At 37.7% G+C, this 23,604-nt stretch overlaps 1 protein-coding gene and 1 long non-coding RNA gene across 2 annotated transcripts; both read left to right on the top strand.

The window, feature by feature from the left end:
* The first annotated feature begins 1,162 nt into the window (after positions 1–1,162).
* LOC130245084 (uncharacterized) lies at positions 1,163–2,779 on the top strand. Its single transcript, XR_008839288.1, has 3 exons — positions 1,163–1,543; positions 2,044–2,131; positions 2,322–2,779. It is a non-coding gene; the product is annotated as an uncharacterized LOC130245084 (long non-coding RNA).
* Positions 2,780–6,923: 4,144 nt separating this feature from the next.
* On the top strand, positions 6,924–20,791 carry slc16a9a (solute carrier family 16 member 9a). The gene is made up of 6 exons (XM_056477728.1): positions 6,924–8,043; positions 8,591–8,837; positions 13,411–13,554; positions 14,090–14,185; positions 16,141–17,025; positions 19,324–20,791. The coding sequence occupies exons 2-6, from the start codon at positions 8,633–8,635 to the stop codon at positions 19,530–19,532; spliced, it is 1,539 nt and encodes a 512-aa protein (XP_056333703.1). The 5' UTR covers positions 6,924–8,043; positions 8,591–8,632; the 3' UTR covers positions 19,533–20,791.
* The last annotated feature ends 2,813 nt before the right edge of the window (positions 20,792–23,604 follow it).

Genomic DNA, 23,604 nt, shown 5'->3' on the forward strand with positions numbered 1-23,604 from the left:
TAAGTTTGAAACATTATCTTGTGTTTTGATTATATATATATATATTTTTAAAGGAAGAACTTAAAGCAATACATTTTTTTGTAAATAAGTTGTAGTAGGTTGAAATGTAAAGGGTTTACAATCTTAAATATGAATTTATTCAAAAACTAAATCTAACCATTAATACACCCATGGCTAGTTAATCACTAATTTCAAATGATCGATGATGGATGAAATCGTATGGGATGTCATGTTACAGTTTGTTATTGGTCATTGGTTTTTTTTTAATCGTACAAAGCGGTTATGTAATCATAAAAATGTTAATTAATGTGAATTCTATGTCTAGACAAAACAAAGAAACACTGGATTGCATAATACAAACAGCTATTGAAAATCTTTTAATTTAAATTGTGTAGATGTAATTTTCCAGCTTTTAAATGCAATATTAGCTTGTTACTGCAAATTTCTAATTAGCCAATCACATTGCAGTAACTCAGTGCATTTAGGCATGGAGACATGGTCAAGAAGATCTGTTGTCGTACAAACTGAGCATCAGAATTGGGAAGAAAGGGGATTTAAGTGACTTTAAACGTGGCATGGTTGTTGGTGCCAGACAGTTTGGTCTGTTTTTTTCAGAAACTGGTGATCTACTGGGATTTTCGCGCACAACCATCTCTAGGCTTTACAGCGAAAATAGGAGAAAATATCCAGTCAGCGGCAGTTCTGTAGACACAAATGCCTTGTTGATGCCAGAGGTCAAGAGGATAATGACCAGACTGGTTCCAGCTGGTAGAAAGGCAACAGTAACTCAAATAACCACTCGTTTCAACTGAGGTATGCAGAAGAGCATCTCTGAATGCACAACATGTCCAACCATGGGGCAGATAGGCTACAGCAGCAGAAGACCACACTGGGTGCCACTCCAGCTAAGAACAAGAAACTGAGGCTACAATTCACACAGGCTCACCAAAATTGGACAATAGAAGATTGGAAAAACGTTGCCTGGTCTGATGAGTCTCGATTTCTGCTGTGACGTTCGGATGGTAGGGTCAGAATTTGGCCTTAACAACATGAAAGCATGGATCCATCCTACCTTGTAGCAATGGTTCAGGCTGCTGCTGGTGGTGTAATGTGGGGGGGATGTTTTCTTTCCATTAGTACCAATGTATTGTTGCTTACCATGTCCATCCCATTATGACCACAGTGTACCCATCTTCTGATGGCTACTTCCAGCAGGATAATGCACCATGTCATAAAGCACACATCATCTCAGACTGGTTTCTTAAACATAACAATGAGTTCACTGTACTCAAATGGCCTCCACAGTCACCAGAGCTCAATCCAATAGAGCACCTTTGGGATGTGGTGGAACGGGAGATTCACATCATGGATGTGCAGCCGACAAATCTGCAGCAGCTGCGTGATGCTATCATCTCAATATGGACCAAAATCTCAGGAATTTTCCAGTACCTTGTTGAATCCTAGCAATGGAGGATCAAGGCAGTTCTGAAGGCAAAAGTGGGTACAACCCGGTACTAGTTAGGGGTACCTAATAAAGTGTCCGGTGAGTGTATATAAACTTAAATTTACAACACCAAGACAATATACCAGTTTAAACCACAGGCATCAAACCCAGCTCTGTGCAGTTTAGCCTTAAACACACCTGATCAAACTAATTGAGTCCTTCAGGCTTGTTTGAAGTGCTGGAGAAGGGTTGTACCTGAACTGTACAGGGCTGCGGCCTTCCAGGAACTGAGTTTGACACCTATGCTTTAAAGCAGGGGTGCCCAAACTCTGTCCTGGAGGGCCGGTGTCCTTCAGAGTTTACCTTCAACTCTAATTAGATACACCTGAACCAGCTTAAGTTTATTTCTAAGTCTTTTCATATGAGGGGTTCTCCAATATTACTACAATGTCTTGATTCCTATCATTGCTTAAGCACATGTATTTTTGTGACTTGCCTGCGTGTAGGATTATGTAACGCTTAACCTCTGTTTTCTGTTCACAAAACCAAAGATGTGTGTGAACGGTAACCTGTGAAACATGCTCTCGTTTTCATTACAGATTGGTTGATGATGTTGTCGCCTGACCTCTGATCCCCAGTTGATACGAACAAACAACAGGACATTGGCATGACGTCAGCCCTCTTGAGGTATCTGGTAGTATTGCACACCTATTTGGCAATACACAGTTTTTCAGTCTCAATTTTTCCAACCTGCCCTCTTTAATGTCACACACACACACACACACACACAGAGAGAGAGTGGTGTAGCTGTGTGGTAATCCCTGCAGAAGTATTTCAGCATAAGCTGTCCTGTGCCGCTTTCTGGCACTCTCACCAGGTTCAGACCGGTTCTGTCAGGCTGAAGTGGTCAGAGGGGTGAAACTGACCCTCAGCAATCCGGTCCGATCTGAGGAAGAGTTAAAGTCACCCACTTTGGTGTATGTTTGTGGTCCTGAAAGAACTATCACTGACATAACCATGTGACTGTAGTTACAACAGCTGATTGGGACAATCAGCTAATATTTACTGTTTAGAACTATAAATTAGAAATAATGACTCATCAATTATGGCTTAAAGGGATAGTTCATACAAAATAATGACAATTCTGTTATCATTTACTTGTTTCGAACCACAAAAGAAGATATTTAGAAAAATGTTGGAAACCTGTAACCATTGACTTCCATAGTAGCCTATTTGTTTTTCCTACTATTGAAGTCAATGGTAACAGGCTTTCAGCTTTCTTCACAATATCTTCTTCAACGTTCAAAAGAAGAAATAAACGTAAAGGTTTGGAACCACTTGAAAGTAAGTAACTAGTAAACTTTAACTTTTGGGTGAGATATTCCTTGAATTACCTTGTTTCTGTTGCTTTTTTAACAATGTGGGATGTTAAAAAAAGGTTATAATACAAATTTTACCATGTTAGTTTAGTTGCACTTCTATGATGCCCAGTATGCGTTGGGGGGGGAAATTTTGGGAGTTTTACGGGAGACAGAACAATACGAGAGGTGGGCGGGAGATGGGTCTGAAATACGGGAGACTCCCGGGAAAAACGGGAATGTTGGAAGGTATGGTGTTGAGTTAGATGCTGGCACTAATTTAAGCAGCTCTGTGACCGCTCTAAAAGTTCCCCTGTCCTGCGTCAGTCTTTAGACAGAGAGGTCTTCTCTTACCATTCCCTCAGCTCGGTATTGATTTACTGCTGATCTGTTTTAAGGATATGAATGGAGGCGCAAAAGAGGACCGTAAACCTCAGGAGATGCTGAATGTGTAATAAGGTCAATAGACGAGACAAAGACAAGAGAAAGAGGGGGAGAAAAGGGAAGGGAGTGTCAGGATATTGGTACAGAGGTCGCTCAATGTTTGTGTTCTTATATGCCAGTGGAGCTGAAAAAACACACGTCAGCATTCCTGAAAAGAGGAAACGAAAACTCATAGCAAACATGGAGATCATGTCGCTCTTGCACTTTTTGTTTTTCAGATTTCCTGTAATTCCAGTGTGTTTTTACAAGAAAATCTCACAAAAAGCTCTTAATAAGTATGGAATTAATGATTAATTTTACAGCGAATCAACCAAACTAAATTAAAACAAAAGCTATTTTATGACTAAATCTTCAGTGATGCTCTCACACAAATGGAAAATCAACAGTAAACCATGTTATACACAATAGCCTATCAAGGTTGAGTGTGCTCTTTAAAAGTTATCATGATGTTGTAAATTCATTTTAGATTGCAATTTAATCCTAATTTATTGACAAAACAAAAAATATCTCAAATTTAGTTTTGATTAGTTTAAAAATTACCAAAATTGAAAGAAGTACATCATGAATCCATCTTCCGAAGCATCCCTTTGTCTTGCAGTGAATAACTATGGATAGCCTAAATGTTTTGTAGACCAGATTGATTGTGCATGATGTGGGAGTAACTCAAAGGCATTTGTCAGTGGACAAATGCTGACTAGGCAAAATGCCTCATCACAGGCTGTAAAAATAAAACAATAAGCAAAAATTGGAGATAGTAGGTATCCACATTAGATCTTAAATCAACATATTTGTTTTTTTTTGTTTTGTATTTTGTAGTATTGTGCTGTACAAAAGTCCTGTCTTCAATCCCAGTTATAAGAGCAACAAATAGTAACTTGACTTCTAGTTGATCATTTGGAAAAGTGGCAGAAGGTAGATTTTTTTTTTTTTTTTTTTCCGATGAATCATCTGTTGAACTTCATCACAAATACTGCAAAAGACCTATTGGAACCCGCATGGACCCAAGATTCTCACAGAAATCAGTCACGTTTGGTGAAGGTGAAATCATGGTTTGGGGGGCATTGAATCTTAATGAACTCTGGGAGTCCTGCAAGAATTCTTTTCTTTGCCATTCCAGATGACTTTATTAATAAGTGATTTGAGTCATTGCAGAGATGTATGGATGCAGTCGTCCGAGCTCATGCTCAAGCTCATGCAAAATATTAATTCTTTTTCCACTGGACCATGACTTTATATTCTATACTGTACATTATTTTAGTGAAGTGACAAGACTTTTGTCTAAGCAAAGTCAGAGTTTACTGTCCTAATTAAATAATTTAAAATCAAGACATGATCATATTTTATTTTGGTAAAATAAGAGTAATCTAGAGGCCTTTGCCTTTCATGCAAGCTACTTCTGATACCAAATGATCAACTAGAAGTCAAGTTATTATTATGTCATGTGTTGTAGTCATCTCGAGACATTTTGCGTTGTGTTTAATTGAAAAAGGATCAGAGCTCACATCTTTTGTCTTTTTTTTTAGTAACTCCTAATGCCTACCACCCCAGATGATTTCCTTTGTAGATTTTTAATGGCCCAATCCCACATGGCACAAGTCATGTGCTCGAGCAGACTTGCCACGTGGCAATTAATTCCACAAGACCATAGTGTGTCCAGTTCATTATTCTAGCTTTGCTTTCCAGCATCTCTTCAGCAGTTGCTATTCACCCTCTATGCACACTTCTGCTGAGACGGCGCTAAAGCAGACCATCAAAACTGCAAAACAAAGCAATGTTCTTTCACAAGTCACATGCAGTTTTGCTAATTAAACGCTGGAGAACCAAAAGCTACACAGTGTACCTTTAAAAAGAAAAGTTAAATAGCGAGGGAAGGAAAAACAACCAGAAAGTGCCCAACATGCATGGGAACTACTTCAACACTACTGGAAAAGCAACTGAAGTAGCTACTTGTAAAGATTTGAGACGCTGCCAAGAGGTTTGTAGCTCTGTTAGTAAGTCAAACTTAAAATTTACAATTTAACACTGTTTTATTCACTGCTTAATGCACACACTGGTTAATTTACAGTTTGGTGGCTTTGCAATTATTCTAAAATGTGCAAAGTAGTAGAAACCATGGCTGTGTAGGTGTGCTTAACCTTCTGACTGCTACTGTAGATGAACTTCCTCTGTCTATTATGTCAAGTGCTGTGTTTTCTTATTAAGCAGACTTTTTATTCCAAATCATCTAGAGCCAAGTGTGTGTTCCTTCCAGAAGTCTCCCATCGGTTTCCCAGAGCCCTGCAGGCTGCAGTCACGCTGAATAAGAAGATGAGATGTTGTCCAAAAAGGTGATATGAGGCAAATGCAATTAGCTGTTCTGTTCTTTCTGCGCTGCTTTTTATTCACTCTTTTCATGTCAGAGGGGATTACGGAGACAGGGGAGGGGAGGACTCTACCTCTTGTTTTATGTGTGTGTGGGAACGAGTACAAGAACGGGGCAGAAACAGGATCTCGGTGGGCTTAAAGCCCAAGCCGTCTGACCCTCCCGCTCTCGCCCAGCACAAAAGTTCAGGCGACCACCCAGACGGAGAGCAGAGAAGGGTGGGAAGAAGTTTAAGTTTAGGCTCTGACAGAATTCTGGTCCTATGCAGTTTGCTCTGTGGCCCCCAGTCTGAACATGTCCTTAAATATCTTCAGCTTTGCAGATATTTCATTATACAGTAGTACTGGCTTCAAATAAGCGAATGATAATAAGCATATTTACCTATACATTGAAAATCAGTGTTTTCAAATAAGCGGCCTGGGATTGTAATTGTTTTTTTATTTGCACTTACCTACATTATATCACTCATCTGGCACTTGATAAGGTACATCTAGCTTGTACCTTGTGCCCTCAGAACTGCTTTATGTCTTCCTGGCATTGATTTATCAAGTTGCTGGAAACAATCTGGCAAGCCAAGCCATGGTCAAAGTCACCTAAATCACTTTTCTCTGATGCTTGGTTTGCATTCCAGCAGATTATCTTGACCACGTCTATTTGGCAACATTCATTGCATTGGTGCCATGTAATTGGCTGATGTGTTTGGTAATGATAATAAATTAATAATAGTAACAGGTAGCAAGAAAATGGCGAGCCTTTTTTTCGCTCTTTGTTCTGTTTTGAAGCATCACGATTGTGAAACTGGGGAAAGACTTAAATCTAAAGTGTGTGTAGAAGAAAGTGAAGGTGTTTTTTACAGCTGTCTCTTCTACAGATGACTGGGTGAATGCAAATGTTTATGAGAAGCTCCTTCAGCAACATGAGGTTCCTTCCCTGCATTCATCACTCCATCTGTAGGCCCACACAGAATCTGTGTGCGCTGTATTCCGCAGATTTTCCGTAGAATTCAGCATATTTCCGCAGATTTTTAGCCCATCATTATTTCTGTTTATTTACTAGAGTAAATGTGTGTAAATCTATAATCAGTTTTTAAATACATTTCAGTAATATTATTGACTGATATGAAAATGTTCATTTGATTTATTTACAATACAGTTTGTACTGTAATATTTTCTGTCTTTTAGTAGATATATTACATGAGAGACTTGCTTTGTTTACCAAATAAAGTGGATCTAATTGGATTTGCATTTTAAATATTAAACACAGGTTTAAAAGATATTATTTTTTATTATATATATATTAGGGTTTTAGGTATGATACTCCCAAAATAATTCCGCAGCAATCCACAGATTTTTACGAAAATTCTTTGCAGAAATAGCAAAAAACGTTCGCAGATTCTTTCTGGCCCTATCCATCAGCCATTAACTTTAATGCAGAAGTATGAGCCCCATCACAGCTAAACAGATGAAATGGGGAGTCCACAGTCCTGAGCTAGATCTGATTGAAAATCTCTGAAAAACCCTTAGTGGCAAAATTGTGACACAATCCCACTACAGTTACCAAACTGTGGAAGAGGCTGAAACAGCACGTTTGTGCTGTCGTAAAATAAAACAACATTATACTTATTTTCTATTATAGAATTGATTTAAATGTTGATAAAATTACAAATTATAATACTGACACTAGTTTCGTCTCGTTTTTAGACGCAATATACAGATCCCATAAAATCAAAAAGCTTCAGAGTGGACCTCGACCACACTGCTTTGCTCGGTCGTTTGGTTTCTTTGACTCATCACGAGTCTGGCCGGTAAGAACAGCTTCAAACCGGTTCTTTATATCACCGGATAAAAGGGCGCACGCTGAGAAAAATACACGCAGTCACGGTCGTGCTCTAACTGCGACTTAATATTGATTAAAACATAAAGTAACACTGCGTTTTAATTTCTGAAAGCACCTCTCCTGTCACCACTTTACTTTGCTCCTCTGGGGGTAAGACGCAAGTCCCCTAATTCTTGAAAGAACAAAATGTACTTCTATTTAAGCACATAGGCTCTAAAGCACAGACGTGAATGTTTGTTCCTGAATTAAGTGGTTGTTTATTGTCATACGAGTCGGGGAGAAACCTCAGCGCGCTTCTGTTGCGCCGCCGTGCGCGCGCTGGAGAGAGAGGTGGGTGCGCGCTACAAACGGCACCAAGTCTCTTCGCGACTGCGGGATTTCAAAAATGTGTTGGACTAATATAAAGGGAACAGGGCAGTCCGGTCGGTGGTCTCTCCCCCTTCTAGGTGTGGTCTGTGTTCAGGAGTGTTCAAAACGAGCCGGCGCGCGGTTCTGGACTGGAGAAGGTATTCAGCGGAGAAGCGCGTGAGAGACTGGCCTCTGGTCCAGTGGGGACGAGCGGTTCAGCGCTCTGCGAGTAAGAGCAACATCCACCTGCAGTAAGTTTCACAGCTTCTCAATTACCCAATTTTCCGGTATAATTGGCGAAATTCATGCACGCGAAGCCTGTCACACTTTAAAGTTCTAGATTGCTGTGTTTCCTTTCTACATCGACTTTTATAAAGCCTACAGTTATACCTAAATAGTAGAGCTACTACTGTACTAATATAATTCTGCAGGAATGTTTTATTTAATTATATTTGTAATAAACTTAAACGCAAGCGTTTAAGTGTATTGCAAATATAATTACATAAAACATTCCAGCAGAATTATATTCAAAAAGTTTTATATATATTGTAATATTTTCACTGCTTAAATTGAGCTCTCCAATATTTTTTTGGCGTTATACGTTGACTTTTATGTAACAAACAGTTATACCTAAAATATATAGTTATTATTAGTTGATTAATTTGAAATATATGCTATTGCAAATATAAAGTCACTTGCAGCAATGTTGCAAAAAAGAAATTGAAAGTAGTTTTGCATGAATGCTTTACATGTGAACTCTCCAACACAATCCTGATATTTCTCCTTTTCTTTCTGCAGGTCTGTGTGTAAACTGTAGTCAGTGTAACATCAGTGCTGAGAATGGCTGCTGTGAAGAGAGAGAGTGCTTTAGATGGTGGATGGGGATGGATGATTGTGGTGGCCTCATTCATGGCCCAGTTTCTGTCTTTTGGATCACCTCAGTCTGTCGGGGTGTTGTATCCCGAATGGCTCAATGCCTTTCAGGAAGGAAAAGGCATGACAGCTTGGGTCGGATCCATGGTATCTGGGGTTGCACTCATCACTAGTAAGTACTGATCATTGCTTCATTGCTGTGTGTGTGTGATAAAGAAGTCCACATGTTCCCATATAAAACAGTTATGTAATGACACACAAAATAACTAAAGGGTGATCAACATTTTGAAATAGGTCAAAACAAAAAGAGCACATAATTTATTTTAAAAAAAGCATTCTTAATGAGTTTTTACAGTATTTTCCATTTGAAATGTTCTAATATTTTTTAACAAATCTAGAAATTGAATTGTGTGTAGCTGATTGGAAAATATTATTTTCTTATTCTCATAATGAACCTAGTTTTGTTTGTCAGATGTATGCTTAAAAAACACAAAATTATTTGTAAAATCAAATTATTTTAATAATTATCCTCTTATATCCTCTAATTCAAGTTATTTTAATGTTGATTAACTAACCATGACCTTTAATAGGAATCCAAGGCAGAAATATTTCCAAGATCCTCTGTCCTAAGTGTCTAATCTGACATAACAATTACACTCTAAAACACAATCCCCCTTATTCACACAGTATATAGCTGCCGAGTCAGTGTTGTACTGCCTTTTTTCACTTGAAGACACACTGTCAGATAGAGACGTAATCTCACGGTTTATTTACAGTGTAGTTGTTTAAAATAGGTGGTCATTACAGTCTGTATTGCAGAGATCAAATTGACAGTGAAGGACACCCTATACATTTACAAGAGAACAAAAGAGGGCAGAAAAACAGAAGCATTGTCTACTGACCAGTTTGGTTCTCATTTGATACCTCTTAAGTCCAATGTATAACATGGATTGTAAATTAAGAAGACAGCACATATATATATATATATATATATATATATATATATATATATATATATATATATATATATATATATATATATATACGCACGCATACACCAATGCAGAGGAAACACTAAATAGTAATCTTAAAGGGCCAAACACCCAGACCAATACAAGATCTTCAGTGTTTTCAACGTTATCATCGCACACATCATTGTTTTGGATGCTAACTAAATTCAGTACTAAAGCATCATAACAGCCTTTATATACAGGGCTCAGCATAATTGAGTACATCCCATTTTGAATATAAATATTTGTATCCATTTCTCAGTGAATATAGGCTATCTATTTTGGTGCATTTAAACAAAACAAATTTATTAAACAGATATATTAATTAAAATAATATTTAAGTCACCAAATGTATTTAGAAATTCAAAGATAATACAATTAAATTCAAGCAAAATATTGCAAAAAAAATGACATTGTACAAAATTTCAACTAAATTTTTTAAATTTTTTGCTTCTCTTGATTTTTCCTTTTTTTTTTTTTTAAATATTTTTCTCTAACAAAAATTTGGGTGTACTAGTTTTTGGACAGCTATCTTAGGTTGTTTTGTTAGGTATGCTCCGGATTTGGCTTCAGTACTGACTAATCTAATGTATTTGTGCAAATATAATATTGTATAGCTTCTTACTAAAAATATGAATTTAAAAGATAGATTTGTGAGGGTATACTTATATATGCTGAGTACTGTATATCTTTAGGTTCAGCTTTTAAAATAACAGTGTAAATACTAAACCAACCATGACCAAATGTATCCTTTTTTGCTCTGAACCCAAAATAAATAAGACAAAATAAGAGTTGCACTACGAGTGTGAAGACACCCTTAAAAGAACATTATGTAAGAGTTATTTTTATTAAAATTACTGAAAAACCACTAGAAGAGAACAGTGTAATTTATTTTGTTGACTTATGTACTTACATTATCCCAAATGTTTTGAAGAATGTTCAAATCCAGAGTAGTAAGCAGTTTTAACTAGTGATACAAACCCTGTCTAATGACGTCATACGCAAACACCATTTGCAGTTTGGTTTTATAGAAAACTGGGAAACACCAAAGACATTTTGATAAAACAGCACTGCTTCTCCACGTGATTATGACCGGATGAACTGAAGGACTGTGGCATAATAAAAGCTCCACTGATTTTGTAATGCATCACTTGTCTACACCATAACTACAGCAATAGCAGCACAGGACAATCACATTGTTGGATATTCTTTTGAAATATATATTTTTAAAGAAGGTTATAAACTATAAAACACTGATTGCTGATCAAAATCCATCCTGCTTCAATGAACACCAGCCTTCAATGTGGAAGACAACAAAACTGCAGCATACATTTATGATAAACCAAACGATTTGTTGCGTTGGTGTCCACACTACTATAGTTACCTTCACTCTTCTCATTGTTTATTGTGAACAAGCCTTATAGTTTAAAACTGCTATGATATTTCAATTCCAGTGTTATATAAAATATGCATTGCTTCATCTATTAGCTTTGTGGATACTGAAAGTAATAGCAACATATTTAAAGAGGACAGGCATAACGTTGTGTTTTGAATGAAGGAAAGACAGGCCTCTCTCATCTTTCTCCAGTAAACTTTGACACTAGTTCACAGCGCAAATGTGTGTGTCAGTGTGTCTGAGTGCGTGTTTGGGTTTTGAAGGTGTCAGGTTTTGTTTACAGGCATAGCTGTGTAGTCTATCGTCACTGCAGGGAAAGTCATGACTGGACAGGACTGGCAGGGACTTAAGTGTGTTTTGGTAAACATGAGTTTCTATGTCCTAGTCATGTTACCTCAGAAGATGGGAATTTACTGGGGAGTTGATTATGACCTGCGTAAAACTCAAGTCGCATCAGCACTATCTAATAGCAGATGATTCCTGAAAACAGAAACAACAGAAAATGGGCATTTCCTTTGATTATCTTGGCTAATTTTATAGTTTATTCTCTCGTTATGTTTGCTAGAGTTTTGGTCATTATAGACTGAATGGTTCTGATTTCAAACTGGCATCAGTGCTGTGTAGGTCAGCAGTGTTGCATAATCTAGTGTTGCTGAAGGCATTTGGCAGTAATGTTAGCGAGTAAAGTACCCCATACCAGACAGTACAGACCTTAATAAGACATCAAAGTAAAGATGGAGAAATTATTTAGTCTGAATGAGACAAACAAACACTGCTCCTATCAGATGCTCTCCAGAGGACAGGCATTTTTTCCATTTTACGAGAAACTGAGTCATTTGTTAGCCTATTTCTAGTGATGGATTGATAGACAAACATACTCTGTTCACCACTGAGACAGTGATGGTATCTGTTAAGACAGATTAAGAGTCTCCTTTTAGTCATTAATAGGACTATTAGGATGTTGAGCCTCATAATATGCTAACAATAATTTCTGTAATAATTATCTATACTTATAAAAGCATCTATACTTATAAGTTACTGAAGCTCTAGTTTATGCATTTATTTATTTATTAGCAAATTATGTCAAAATTCAAATTATGTGCCTATTATATTGACCATTTATGCCCCAGACTATGGTCACTCAGCAACTCATTGATATTCACTCAGCAACTCGTTGCGTTCCATTCTTTTTGTGTTGAGAAAATGCAGCCCATTTTATTAATTTGTTTGCGTTGTGGAAAATGCACTGGATTTTTTTTTTATTTGCGTGCGGATTTGTGAGGATTTGCAGCACGTGTGCTGTCAAACTGATGAAAATGGCATGTAATGGCATGTGCAGCACGTTAAGCTTTCTCGGCCACAATATCAAACACTGAAAATTGTGCAAAATAAAAATAACAGTGCACGATAAAATAAAAGAGTAAAATAAAATTCGGTGTTTCATAATCTGATTAGGAGGACAAATAAATACAAATAAAGAGCAAAAAACAAAACTACAAGAGTTTATGTGGAAGGCAATTATAGACAAAGACATTTAGTTCAACAGTTCTGAAAACAAATTAATAATTCAAAGTCCATTACAAGTTTATTATTTGTTTTTGTATTCACAATTAATAAATTTGTGTATTAATTAGGGAAAAACGATTCATTGGATTTACTTTTTTTTTTGCTTTAAAGTAAGTGGTTGCCAAATGAATATGGTCAGAATTTAAACACTGTAAAACGTTTCTCTTGGTTAAACTTACAAACTCAGTCAACTTAAAGAGATTCTTTGTTATAACTTAAGATGTTGAGTTTCGCAATATATTTAACTAAAACTCAACATCTTAAGTTGAAACAAAGAATCTCTCTAAGTTGAGTTGACTCACATTTTCAATGCAGCTGGTGAACTTGAGTTTGGAAGTTTAACCAAATGAAACGTTTTACAGTGAACAGACGATTTAAGTTGAGCATTATTAAATTTGTTTGTTTAAATTCAGCGCATATAAATTGTTTGCAACCTTACCTTCAAAAAAAAAAAGAGTAAATCCAATGAATATTTTTTATAGTGTAGTTTTTTATCAAATGTAGTTTATTTGTGTTTTATTGAATAAACTACTGATAATGTGTCCTAAAATTAGAATATTTTATCTTGTAAAACTTATTTGCAGAAAATGAAAATAAATCTAATACATATAGATGTAAAATATTCCATGACATTGTTTCAGACATTAAATATTGAAAGAATATATCAATTAATTATGCATTTATTACCCAGAGGTCTATAGTTTATACATTATTTCCCACATTCTTTATTGTTTTCATTCAGTGAGATGCTGTTCTTCTGTTTTTCTCTGTAGGCCCAGTTTGCAGTGCCTGTGTGGATAATTTCGGCGCTCGACCGGTAACCATCTTCAGTGGTGTGATGGTGGCCGGAGGGCTGATGCTGAGCGCATTTGCTCCAAACGTCTCTTTCCTCATCTTCTCCTATGGCATTGTTGTTGGTAAGAACATGAAACCAACATTAACAAGTGACTAAATTAATAGTGGCATGATGTTATTGAGAAACAGATGTGTCTGTTTTTTGACCTTCAACTATTATATGAGAATCTCACATGAATCTACACACAAAGACCTTGTTATAAGTAGAGATTATTCATGCGTTTGTGATTGTAAGTACGCGCTGAATAGTCTGCATATTTGTGGCTGCCAGGAGTGCTATTAATTATGATTATATAACATTCACTGGCAGTTTTGAATTTGAAACCATGGTGCCATCACTGTTTACAGCTTCATCGCCAGTAATACACAGTAGCAAGACTTTGAAACATGCACACACAGAAATGTACTACCCAAAAATACCATTGCATAAGTTTAAGTTGGAGTTACTTTGCATATACAAAGTCTACACTTCACTTCCTTTGCCTCTTTAATTAGATAAATTCAGAACATTTTATTAGATCTTGCTCAATGTATAGTAAGAGATTTTATTTTTGTGAAATGGTGACTGAATAATGGATTCCTGTTTTTGTGTTCAAGGCATGGGCTGTGGACTTGTCTATGCTGCCACACTGACCATAACCTGCCAGTACTTTGACAAGAGGCGTGGCCTGGCGCTGGGCATCGTCACTACAGGTATACACTTTAAACTCATTAACCGCACATTATGGTAAACAATGGACTAAAATGTGTGGCTAATAGGGGTGTCACTATTTATTGTCTATGATACAAACTTAAATGTTCCTTTAACAATATGCCAACTGACCTTATCAAGTTTGCCACTCACTTTGCAAAAATAAAAACAGTGCAAAGAATTTCCCTGCTTCACATATGTGCAAATTAAATGAATTCGATCCAGTTCAGTCCTGTTTAAAAAGTTTGCGTTTGGGAGCTGAAGCTTTTTTATTATTATTATTTAGAAAAAAAAAGAAGAGGAAGAAAAGAAAAGAAACGAAAAAAAAAAAAACAAGATCAAAGTGGTTGCCACAAGGGTTACAAAATCAAGTCACAATACATTTGAAGCACATTATCACACATTGCTTACAATTACATACTCAGTCCATTTTTGCCAATAGTTGTTGGACTTTGAATCAAGTCTTAGGTTGAAAGTCAGTGTCTCCATACAGTGTATTTCCTTTACAATTCCATTGAGCCCTTGTTGGAGGATCAGTCTGAAATCATTTTTGAGTTATGGCTTTTCTGCTACTTACCAAAAGTATTTGAATTAAGTATTTGTCAACAGTTGGAACAGATTGTGGTAATTTCCCAAGAAATAATGTAATAAATGAGTAGTCCAATTCTCCTCCAGTTATCTATTAGCTGCAGTTTTCTGATCGAAGAACTGATATTCTGTTCTGCAACAAAGATGTTGTTTGAACCATTTGATTTTTTTCAAAAGGTTATTGGCTTTTGTCTGAAGGAATCACTTTATTTGAATAAATCCTAAATGGTTCTATGAAACCTTTATTAAGACAAGGACTTTCTGCCACCTATTGGCTGTTTAAATGTCAATTTTTTTTTATCCGTGACAGGGCTATACCAAACAAGACACCCATAATAAAAGAACACTCCACACAATTTATATTTTTTGTAAACAAAAAAAAAAATCCCCCCCAAAATACTTTTTGGCAGTATTGCATACCCCCAATATTGGTATAATTGTTTGTAATAAATAGCATGTAATAGCAATTAATTTGATTACAATTTGATCAACAAAATATAATTAAAAAAACATTATGTTATTGTAACCCACCGGTCCTACTGCACCCAACCCGCTCTGAGCTGGAATCGAACCGGTGATTCTTTGTATGGGAGTAGGTTGCTTTAACAAGGAGGGTAAAGACCATGGCCTCTAGTGTCTGTCACTAGCTGACCTCCGTTACACTCACCCCCCTAAACTTCACTTTGATCCCGGATGAGCCCCCACAAGTAAGCCACCGGTCCTACTGGACCCAACCCGGTCTGAGCTGGGACAGAACCGGCGATTCTTTGTATGGGAGTCAGTTGCTCTAACGTGGAGGCTTAAGACCATGGTCTCTAGCATCTGTCCCTAGAGCACCTTTAGTAGTCAAAGTGAGGTTTACCTGCACAGCACTTCACTAGCTGGCCTCCGTTACACTCACCCCTCTGAACCTCATTTCAATCCCGGACGAGCCCCCACATGTAACTCACCAGTCCTATTGCACCGAACTAAAGGCCATGACCTCTACTGTCTGTCGCTAGAGCGCTTTTAGAGGTTAGTGGAGTGAGATTTTACCTGCATAGAACTTCACTAGCTGGCCTCCATTAAACTCTTATGACATTATGTTTGATTACCTGGTACATTAGATTGAATTTTACCCTAAAACCCAAAGTGGATTAGTAATATTTTTACGCATATGGTGGCAAACTCGGAGTCAACAGCCTTCTTCAGTAGTTTATTGTTCTTTTACTGTCTGTTGTTTTTTGACTATAAAGCAGCACTCTGGTTCACCTTGTGTGCAATCTGAGTATTGCAAAAACAAATCAAAGCATGTATGTGTAAAACTGAAGTATACATTGGGCTGATTTTCCACAATGCTCCGGATGTTAATTGTATTCATCTTCCTCAGGTACAAGTGTGGGCGGCTTCATTTACGCCACGCTCCAGAATGAGCTCATTGAGTTGTTTGGTTTGGAGGGCTGTCTGCTTATCATTGGGGCGCTGGCGCTCAACTTGATGGCATGTGCCGGGCCAATGCGACCTTTGAACTTACCTGGCTACTACCTGAAACAGAGAGCTGCCCTACAACGCACCGAGGAACCAGAACCACTCTATACCAAACCAACTGCCATTATCATTGACTCTGGATCTGATCTCAAAACCAAACCCGGCTCAGCCGAAAACCCTACCACCATGAAACTGTTGATCACCAAAGAGCCTACAGAGCTGCAGGACAGTGACGGAGAACGGAAAGTCCACATATTGTCTAGTTCAATAATAGCACGAGCCATTAAGAAGTGGATGCGTCCCTATGGACAGTATTTCTGCGAAACTGTAGAGCTCCTACAGGACCGGGTCTTCATGGCTTTCTGTATCACCATGTTTCTGTTTAGCTTAGGAGCATTTCCACCTGTGCTCTTCATGGAGGACGTGGCCCAGAGTGAAGGGCTTATTGATGGGATTGCGCTGATACCGCTGGTCTCCATTGTTGCTATGACTACAGGCATCGGTAAGCTGATTCTGGGTGTGCTGGCAGACATGCGATGGGTCAACAGTCTGTATCTGTACGCCCTAACGCTCATTGGCTCTGGAACTGCTCTGCTTCTCATCCCGGTGTCCAAGAGCTATTTGGGGCTACAGATTCTTTCAGCTGCAGTTGGGTTTTTCTCAGGGAACTGGTCTCTTACATCATACATCACTACTAAGATTGTGGGCATTGAACGGCTTGGTCAGGCACATGGGATTCTCATGTGCTTCGGAGGGTTTGGAATTGCACTTGGGCCACCAGTTGTAGGTAAGAGGAATCCCAACAACAATATAGTAAAAATAAAAAAGATTATTTAAAGTTTGAAAATAAATAAATGTAAACATAAATAAATAAAAAGTATAAATTAAAATAAAATTAAAATAGTTGGACAACTCACTCATAAATATGTCACTTGATTTATTACAGGATGAATCATTGTTTTTTTTAACAAAACACTCCTATTTAAAAAAAATATATTATCCTATTTTTATACCTTTTAGTTTTATCATTTTTGATTCCATTCAGCTGATTTCAGATCTGGCGGGAGCACTTTTAGCTTAGCTTGGCATAGATCGGGGGTGTGCAAACTCGGTCCTGGATGGCCGGTGTCCTGCAGATTTTAGCTCCAGTCTGGCTCAACACACCTGCACAGATCTTTCTAGAAAGCTTACTAAAGCTGCAGTCACACTTGACTTTTCCTCCCATAGACTTCCATTCATACGCACGCGAATGCGTCAGACTGGAAACGCGGGGTCATGCGGTAAGGTTCGCAGTTCACTGCGGTGCAAAGTTCAAGCTTGGTGAACTCTGACCTGCGAAATCGCATCACTTGACTGCGTGAGACCAATCGAGGATCAAAACATGACCTCTCTGGACAGAAATTTAAAACATGGAGCAATCGCTCGCTTTTTTAAATGTCTAATCATCTTGTTTAATCCCGCCCCTTTTCGCAGCGCCGCACTACAGAATTTCGCACACACAAAGCCCAGTGTGACTGCAGCTTAAGAGCTTAATTAGCTAGTCCAGGTGTGTCTAATTGGTGTTGGAACTAAACTGCAGGACACCGGCCCTCCAGGACCGAGTTTGGGCACCCCTGGCATAGATCATTGAATGGGATTGGACCAGAGGTGTCCAAACTCGATCCTGGAGGGCCTGTGTCCTGGAAAGTTTAGCTCCAACCATAATCAAACACACCTGAACCAGCTAATCAAGCTCTTACTAGATATTACTAGATAGATACTGTTGAAGCAAGTTGGAGCTACACTCAGCAGGACACTGGCTCTCCAGGACCGAGTTTGGACATCCATGGATTAGACAATTAGCAATGATGAAAATCAGCTTTAACTTCCAAACAGATATGATATCACTCGTCTCCACCTACTGGTATGACAAGGTTTATACAATCTTTATTCTAAGTATCATTACTATTTTGCTGACTAGTGTTTGTATACTACCTATAAACATTTTCCCAGTTCTTCTATAATAATTTAACCTTCTATGACTGAAATAACAAAAATATCAACAGCTTTCTGTGTTGTTGGTATATTCAGTGAGATCATAATTGCTAGACATTTTAAATAGAGAACTAAATCATCGTCTAGTGTTTTAGTTAATTTCACTGATTTTCATTGATTATTGTGCACCTCCAGGTTAAATGAAATAATCATAACTCGCTGTGTTTCATTGTTGGATGGAATTCATCTTTTTGAGCTAATAATTTTAAAAGTATTCAACAATACAGTGGTCCTTGTTAATCGCGGGAGTTCCGTTCTAAAAATAGCCTGCAAAAGGTGAAATCTGCAAAGTAGTCCGCTTTATTTTTTTACAATGATTATAGATGTTTGAAGACTGTAAAACCCCTCACACTTTATACACTTTTCTCACATGGGCATTAACATTCTCACACTTGTCTCTCTTGTGCGTTTTTGTGCGTTGGTTAGCATCTTCCTCTGCTTTTTGTGTGCTACCGTGGGTTCCTTTGACAATGCAGAATGTTTCATCGACTTTGTGGGGTTTGTTCGGGAGAAAACTAGCAAACATACAGTACAGCACTTCAGAGTCACACTGCTAGCGATCAAAGATTTATGTACATTTGGCAAGCTGAACGCATTCTGTACTGTACAGGAGACACGGCTTGGTGGAGATTGATTGACAGTGATCTACAGCCAATCAGGACGCAGAACACAATGCTTTGTAAAAAAAGCATGTCAAATTGCACAAAACAAAATTTGTGAAACTGAGACCGCGAAAGGTGAACCATGTTATGGCGAGGGACCACTGTGAATACATTTTTAACAGTCGCCACCTACTGGAGCAACATTGTTTTTTCATTTGAGCCCTCGAGTAACTACAGTTATTATATTTTCATTGCTACCACAGTCATCAGTGTTTATATCCAAACTAAAAACATTTATCCCAGTACTTCTGTGATGATTTGAAAATAAGTCAGTGGTGGAGAAAACACAGATCTAAAAGTATATAGATGCCTATAGTATATAGATTCCTTCGGTGTAGTGATATTTTCAAACACCTGTTCCTCTTTTTCCCCCTCCCCTTTTCATCCAGGTTGGTTCTTCGACTGGACTCAGTCATATGACCTGGCGTTCTACTTCAGTGGCACTTGTGTTTTAGTGTCTGGTGTGTTTCTGTTCTTGGCTGCACTGCCTTGCTGGAACAGGACGACACAAGAGGGAAATTCTCAAGCAGAAGCGGATGTAAACACTTCTCAACAGCAGCACTCTTTTGACTGTGACAAAGTAGCCTCCGTGGCTTGAACAATATTGCCTTTAACATTCTGGTGAACATGCAGATGTTTGTCTGCTTTTTCTTACCTGGCTATTTGACAAGGGCATTTTACTGATGGTGCCAAACTGATTCTTTGGTTCATTGTGAGAAGATGTTTTTATACATTTCCCACAACCTTGGTATTTTTTATTATCAAAGGGTATATTCGTTTTTTCCCTAGATGCTCATGAAGACTGCTTCATTTTTGAGGCCTATATCTATAGCAGAAGTTTATAGTGTTTGTTTATAGTATTTTCAGTAGATTGTTTACTGGACACAGATTATTATTATTATTATTATTAAGTTTATTATTATTATTAAGTTTATTATTATTATTAGTTCTTTTGTGTAGACTTTGATCACTTGCCTTGTTACTTTACTCTGAGACAAATGGACTCACTGATTTCACCAACCAGTGAAAATACACAGTAGTTTCCATTAATAAGCATGCAGAAAATTATAGAATGTGTGAATGGGATTTTTCACTGCATATATAGCATGAAACGCATAGAAAAAATGACAATCCAAAGATTTCTTTCTTCTTTTGCCCTGTTAAGGACTTAAAACAAGTAACAAGGACTTCAAACAGAGAGGAAATGCACTTTTAAGCACTCTTTTAAATAGCCAGTGACTGCACAGTATTTTTCTACATTTTTTTTCCATTCACAACAGCTTCCGGTGCATCATCTCCTTTTATTATAACCAAAGTGACAAACAATTTTTTTTTTAAATCTAGAAAAAAGGCCCTATTTTGAAATGTACTTACTTATGTTTATTGTTAAGATATACCTCAGCATGTTAGTCATTTTGAAACATAAGAACATGCTGATGAAAAATCACCAAAAAAAACAAAACAAAACCAAGAGGCTGAGTTTGGCTGTAATGTACTGTAAGTGTGTATGTGTGTGTCTGGTAATACAGTCATCCTCCATAGTTTTTTTCAACAGGCTGGTCCCTGAAAACGTTTTTGTATAGTTAAAATACCAGTTCAGTAATTTCTTTTTTAAGTGTTAGTGTATAATTTAAAATATTAGCAAAGGAATGTTGAGTAGAGGCCACTACACTTGTGACCAAACACTTGCTTTGAGTCTTGAGTGAACATTTGACAGGGTGCATAATAATTCTATCTAAAATGTATCGTTGTGCCTTTATATAATATCTCAGTCTTGTTTCTTTTGTACTGTACCATTTGTTCATTTTTAAGTGATAATAAAAAGATTTCTATGACAGGCATCAAAACTTCACCACATTTTCTTATGGAGTCTTGTCTTCATTTCAGTCTTCAGGTCAGCTAGCGAAGTGCTATGCAGGCAAACTCCATTCCTCTGACCTCTAAAGATGTTCTAGCGACACGCGCTAGAGGCCATGGTCTTTAGCCTCTTTAAGCAACTGACTCCCATGCACAGAATCGCTGGTTCGATCCCACCTTAGACCAGGCTGGATGCAGTAGGACTGGTAAGTTACACATAGGGGCTTGTCCGGGAAGGGATGAGGTTTAGAGGGGTGAGTGTAATGGAGGCCAGCTAGCGAAGTGCTGTGCAGGTAAACCTCACTTCTCTCATCTCTAAAGGTGCTCTAGCGACAGACGCTACAGGCCATGGTCTTTAGTCTCCTTGTTAGAGCAACTGACTCCTATGCACAGAATCGCCGGTTCAATCTCAGCTCAGACCAGGTCGGGTGCAGTAGCACAGGTGGGTTACATTTATAGTTTTCCAGCTTTGGTAGAATGATTGTAATTAGTCATCTTAAAACTGGACATTTAACCTTCAGCATTTAAGAAGAAACATTTATATAACATTCACTGACAACTTCAAATTCCCATTTCCCCCAGTACTTTACAGACCTTTACAGTACTCTACGTAGTTTTTTTTATGCACGATATGCAAGTCAGATTTTGCCACTGTGGAACCAAATACACATATAAGTAAAATAACTGTTTATTGACCCTATAAATAATTAGTTCTGGGTCTTTGGGTTTGTATAAATGTATTGGTTCATTTCACTCAGTTTATTAGATCATTTAATGGTATCAATTGAATCAATTACAGTCAATGTCACTGTCAATGTGAGTGTTTGTTAGTGAAAATTTACCTTGTCATGTTTTCGCATGTTAGGCAGAGCTATTGGCATGTTCCATTTGGAGCAGTGGAAAAACAACAGACAGTAAGTGAGTGAGCGAGCGTGTGAGAGAAAAAAAGAGAGACAGATGCCCTTATGTATTTTTAATTTGACTTAGCTTGACTGTCTGGTCGCTCTGTAAACAAACCTATAAATACTTCTGTGCTATTAATATCCTGGCCTCTGATAAACCCTCTCAATGCACTTTTCCACTTAATAAAATGAAACATGACATTCATTTATTTCCCTTCGGCTTTCCCTTTCCCATCAGTGGTCACCACAGTGGAATGAACTGCCAACTTTTCCAGCAAGGATGACCTTCCAGCTGCAACCCAGTGCTGGGAAACACCCGTTCACTCTCACATTCACACACATAATACTGTACACTACAGCCTAGTTTATTCAATTCACCTAAAGTGCATGTCTGTGGACTGGGTGAAACAAGAGCACCCGGAGAAAACCCACGGGAACATGGGAGAGCATGCAAACTCCACACAGAAGTGCCAACTGGCAGCTGAGACTCGAACCAGCGACCTTTTTGCTGTGAGGCGACAGTGCTAACCACTGAACCACCGTGCCGCCTGAAACATGATATTGTTAACAAAAAATAACACAACATCCTCATAAACTGATATGCAGGTTGATATTTTATTTTAGGCCATGTGATACTCAAAAAAAATTCTGTTGAATGAATGTATTAATTTTAGGTTCAGGTCTGTAAATGTGGATGAGGTTTTCCTGCAGCTCTTTCATTGACCAGAAAGGGGAGCCACATCCAGAAGGGAGACTTCAATAAAGATGCTTTTAAAGTGACCCCAAAATGATCATTTATTCACTATTTACTCTCAGGTGGATCCAAACCTTTATGCTTTTCTTCATTCATTCATTCATTCATTCATTCATTCATTTTCTTTATTCATTCAGCTTAGTCCCTTTAATTAATCAGGGGTCACCACAGCGGGTTGAACCACCAACTTATCCAGCATATGTTTTACACAGCAGATGCCTTTCCAACCACAATTCCAGCACTGGGAATTTATGCTTTTATATTTTCTGTTAAAAGCAAAATAAAATATTCTGAGGAAAGCCAAAAGCTGGTTACCAATCACTTTTACAGTAGGAAAAACATTCAGTAGAAGTCAGTGTAGAAGTCACGATCTTGTTTTTGTGTTTAACAGAAGAAAGAAACACAGACAGGTTAACAAGTTGATAACAGGACATTCAGTTCTGGGTGAATAATCCATTTGACTATGTGAACAAGAAAAAAATAATGTGTGCATTGGTATTAAAATGACCTTTAATGTGAATTAAATCCTACTTTTCCCAATTGATGATTAAAGATGTTGTTTGTGTAACAGTTTAATGTTCACATTTGCTACATCAGTTGTAAAAATGTTTTCTTGTGTTTCAACACTTTAGAAATGCGTTTTCATGCATTTTGTGCATAAAAGGGGTTTTTGTTGTGTTAATGAACAGCGAACTTAAGACAAACTTACCCCACACATGAAATTTCCAAATAATGATTCCGTAAAAACATAGCCAGCCAGTTTTGTTCAAACAGAATTTCATTGATCATTTTATCATTTATTATTTAACCTCAAGTAACCGACTGTTTTGTTTCTGTGAACATAGCAGTCAGCGGCCGCGGTGTGGCGACAGAGAGCGCTGTATTTTTGCATGGGAAAAACATGGCGGATGTTCAGAGACGTCAAAGGGGAAAAAGGCGCGTGGTTATAGCTTTACACAAAGGGTTTTGATGACAAGAGTAGCCGGCCCAATTTCAGGTAAGAAGATGACTGGAGTTAACTGCATTTTTTTTCCAGTGCTTGACTGTTTTTAGATGCAAAACACTTTGGTATAAACTAGTTGACAACTTAATCATCAGTCAATATCAGTACAGAAACTCAGTTTGAAACATTTAAGCAGTTTCTCAAAACAAAATAA

This window comes from Danio aesculapii, chromosome 17, assembly GCF_903798145.1.
Source record: "Danio aesculapii chromosome 17, fDanAes4.1, whole genome shotgun sequence".
In the NCBI taxonomy this organism is placed as follows: Eukaryota; Metazoa; Chordata; class Actinopteri; order Cypriniformes; family Danionidae; genus Danio; species Danio aesculapii.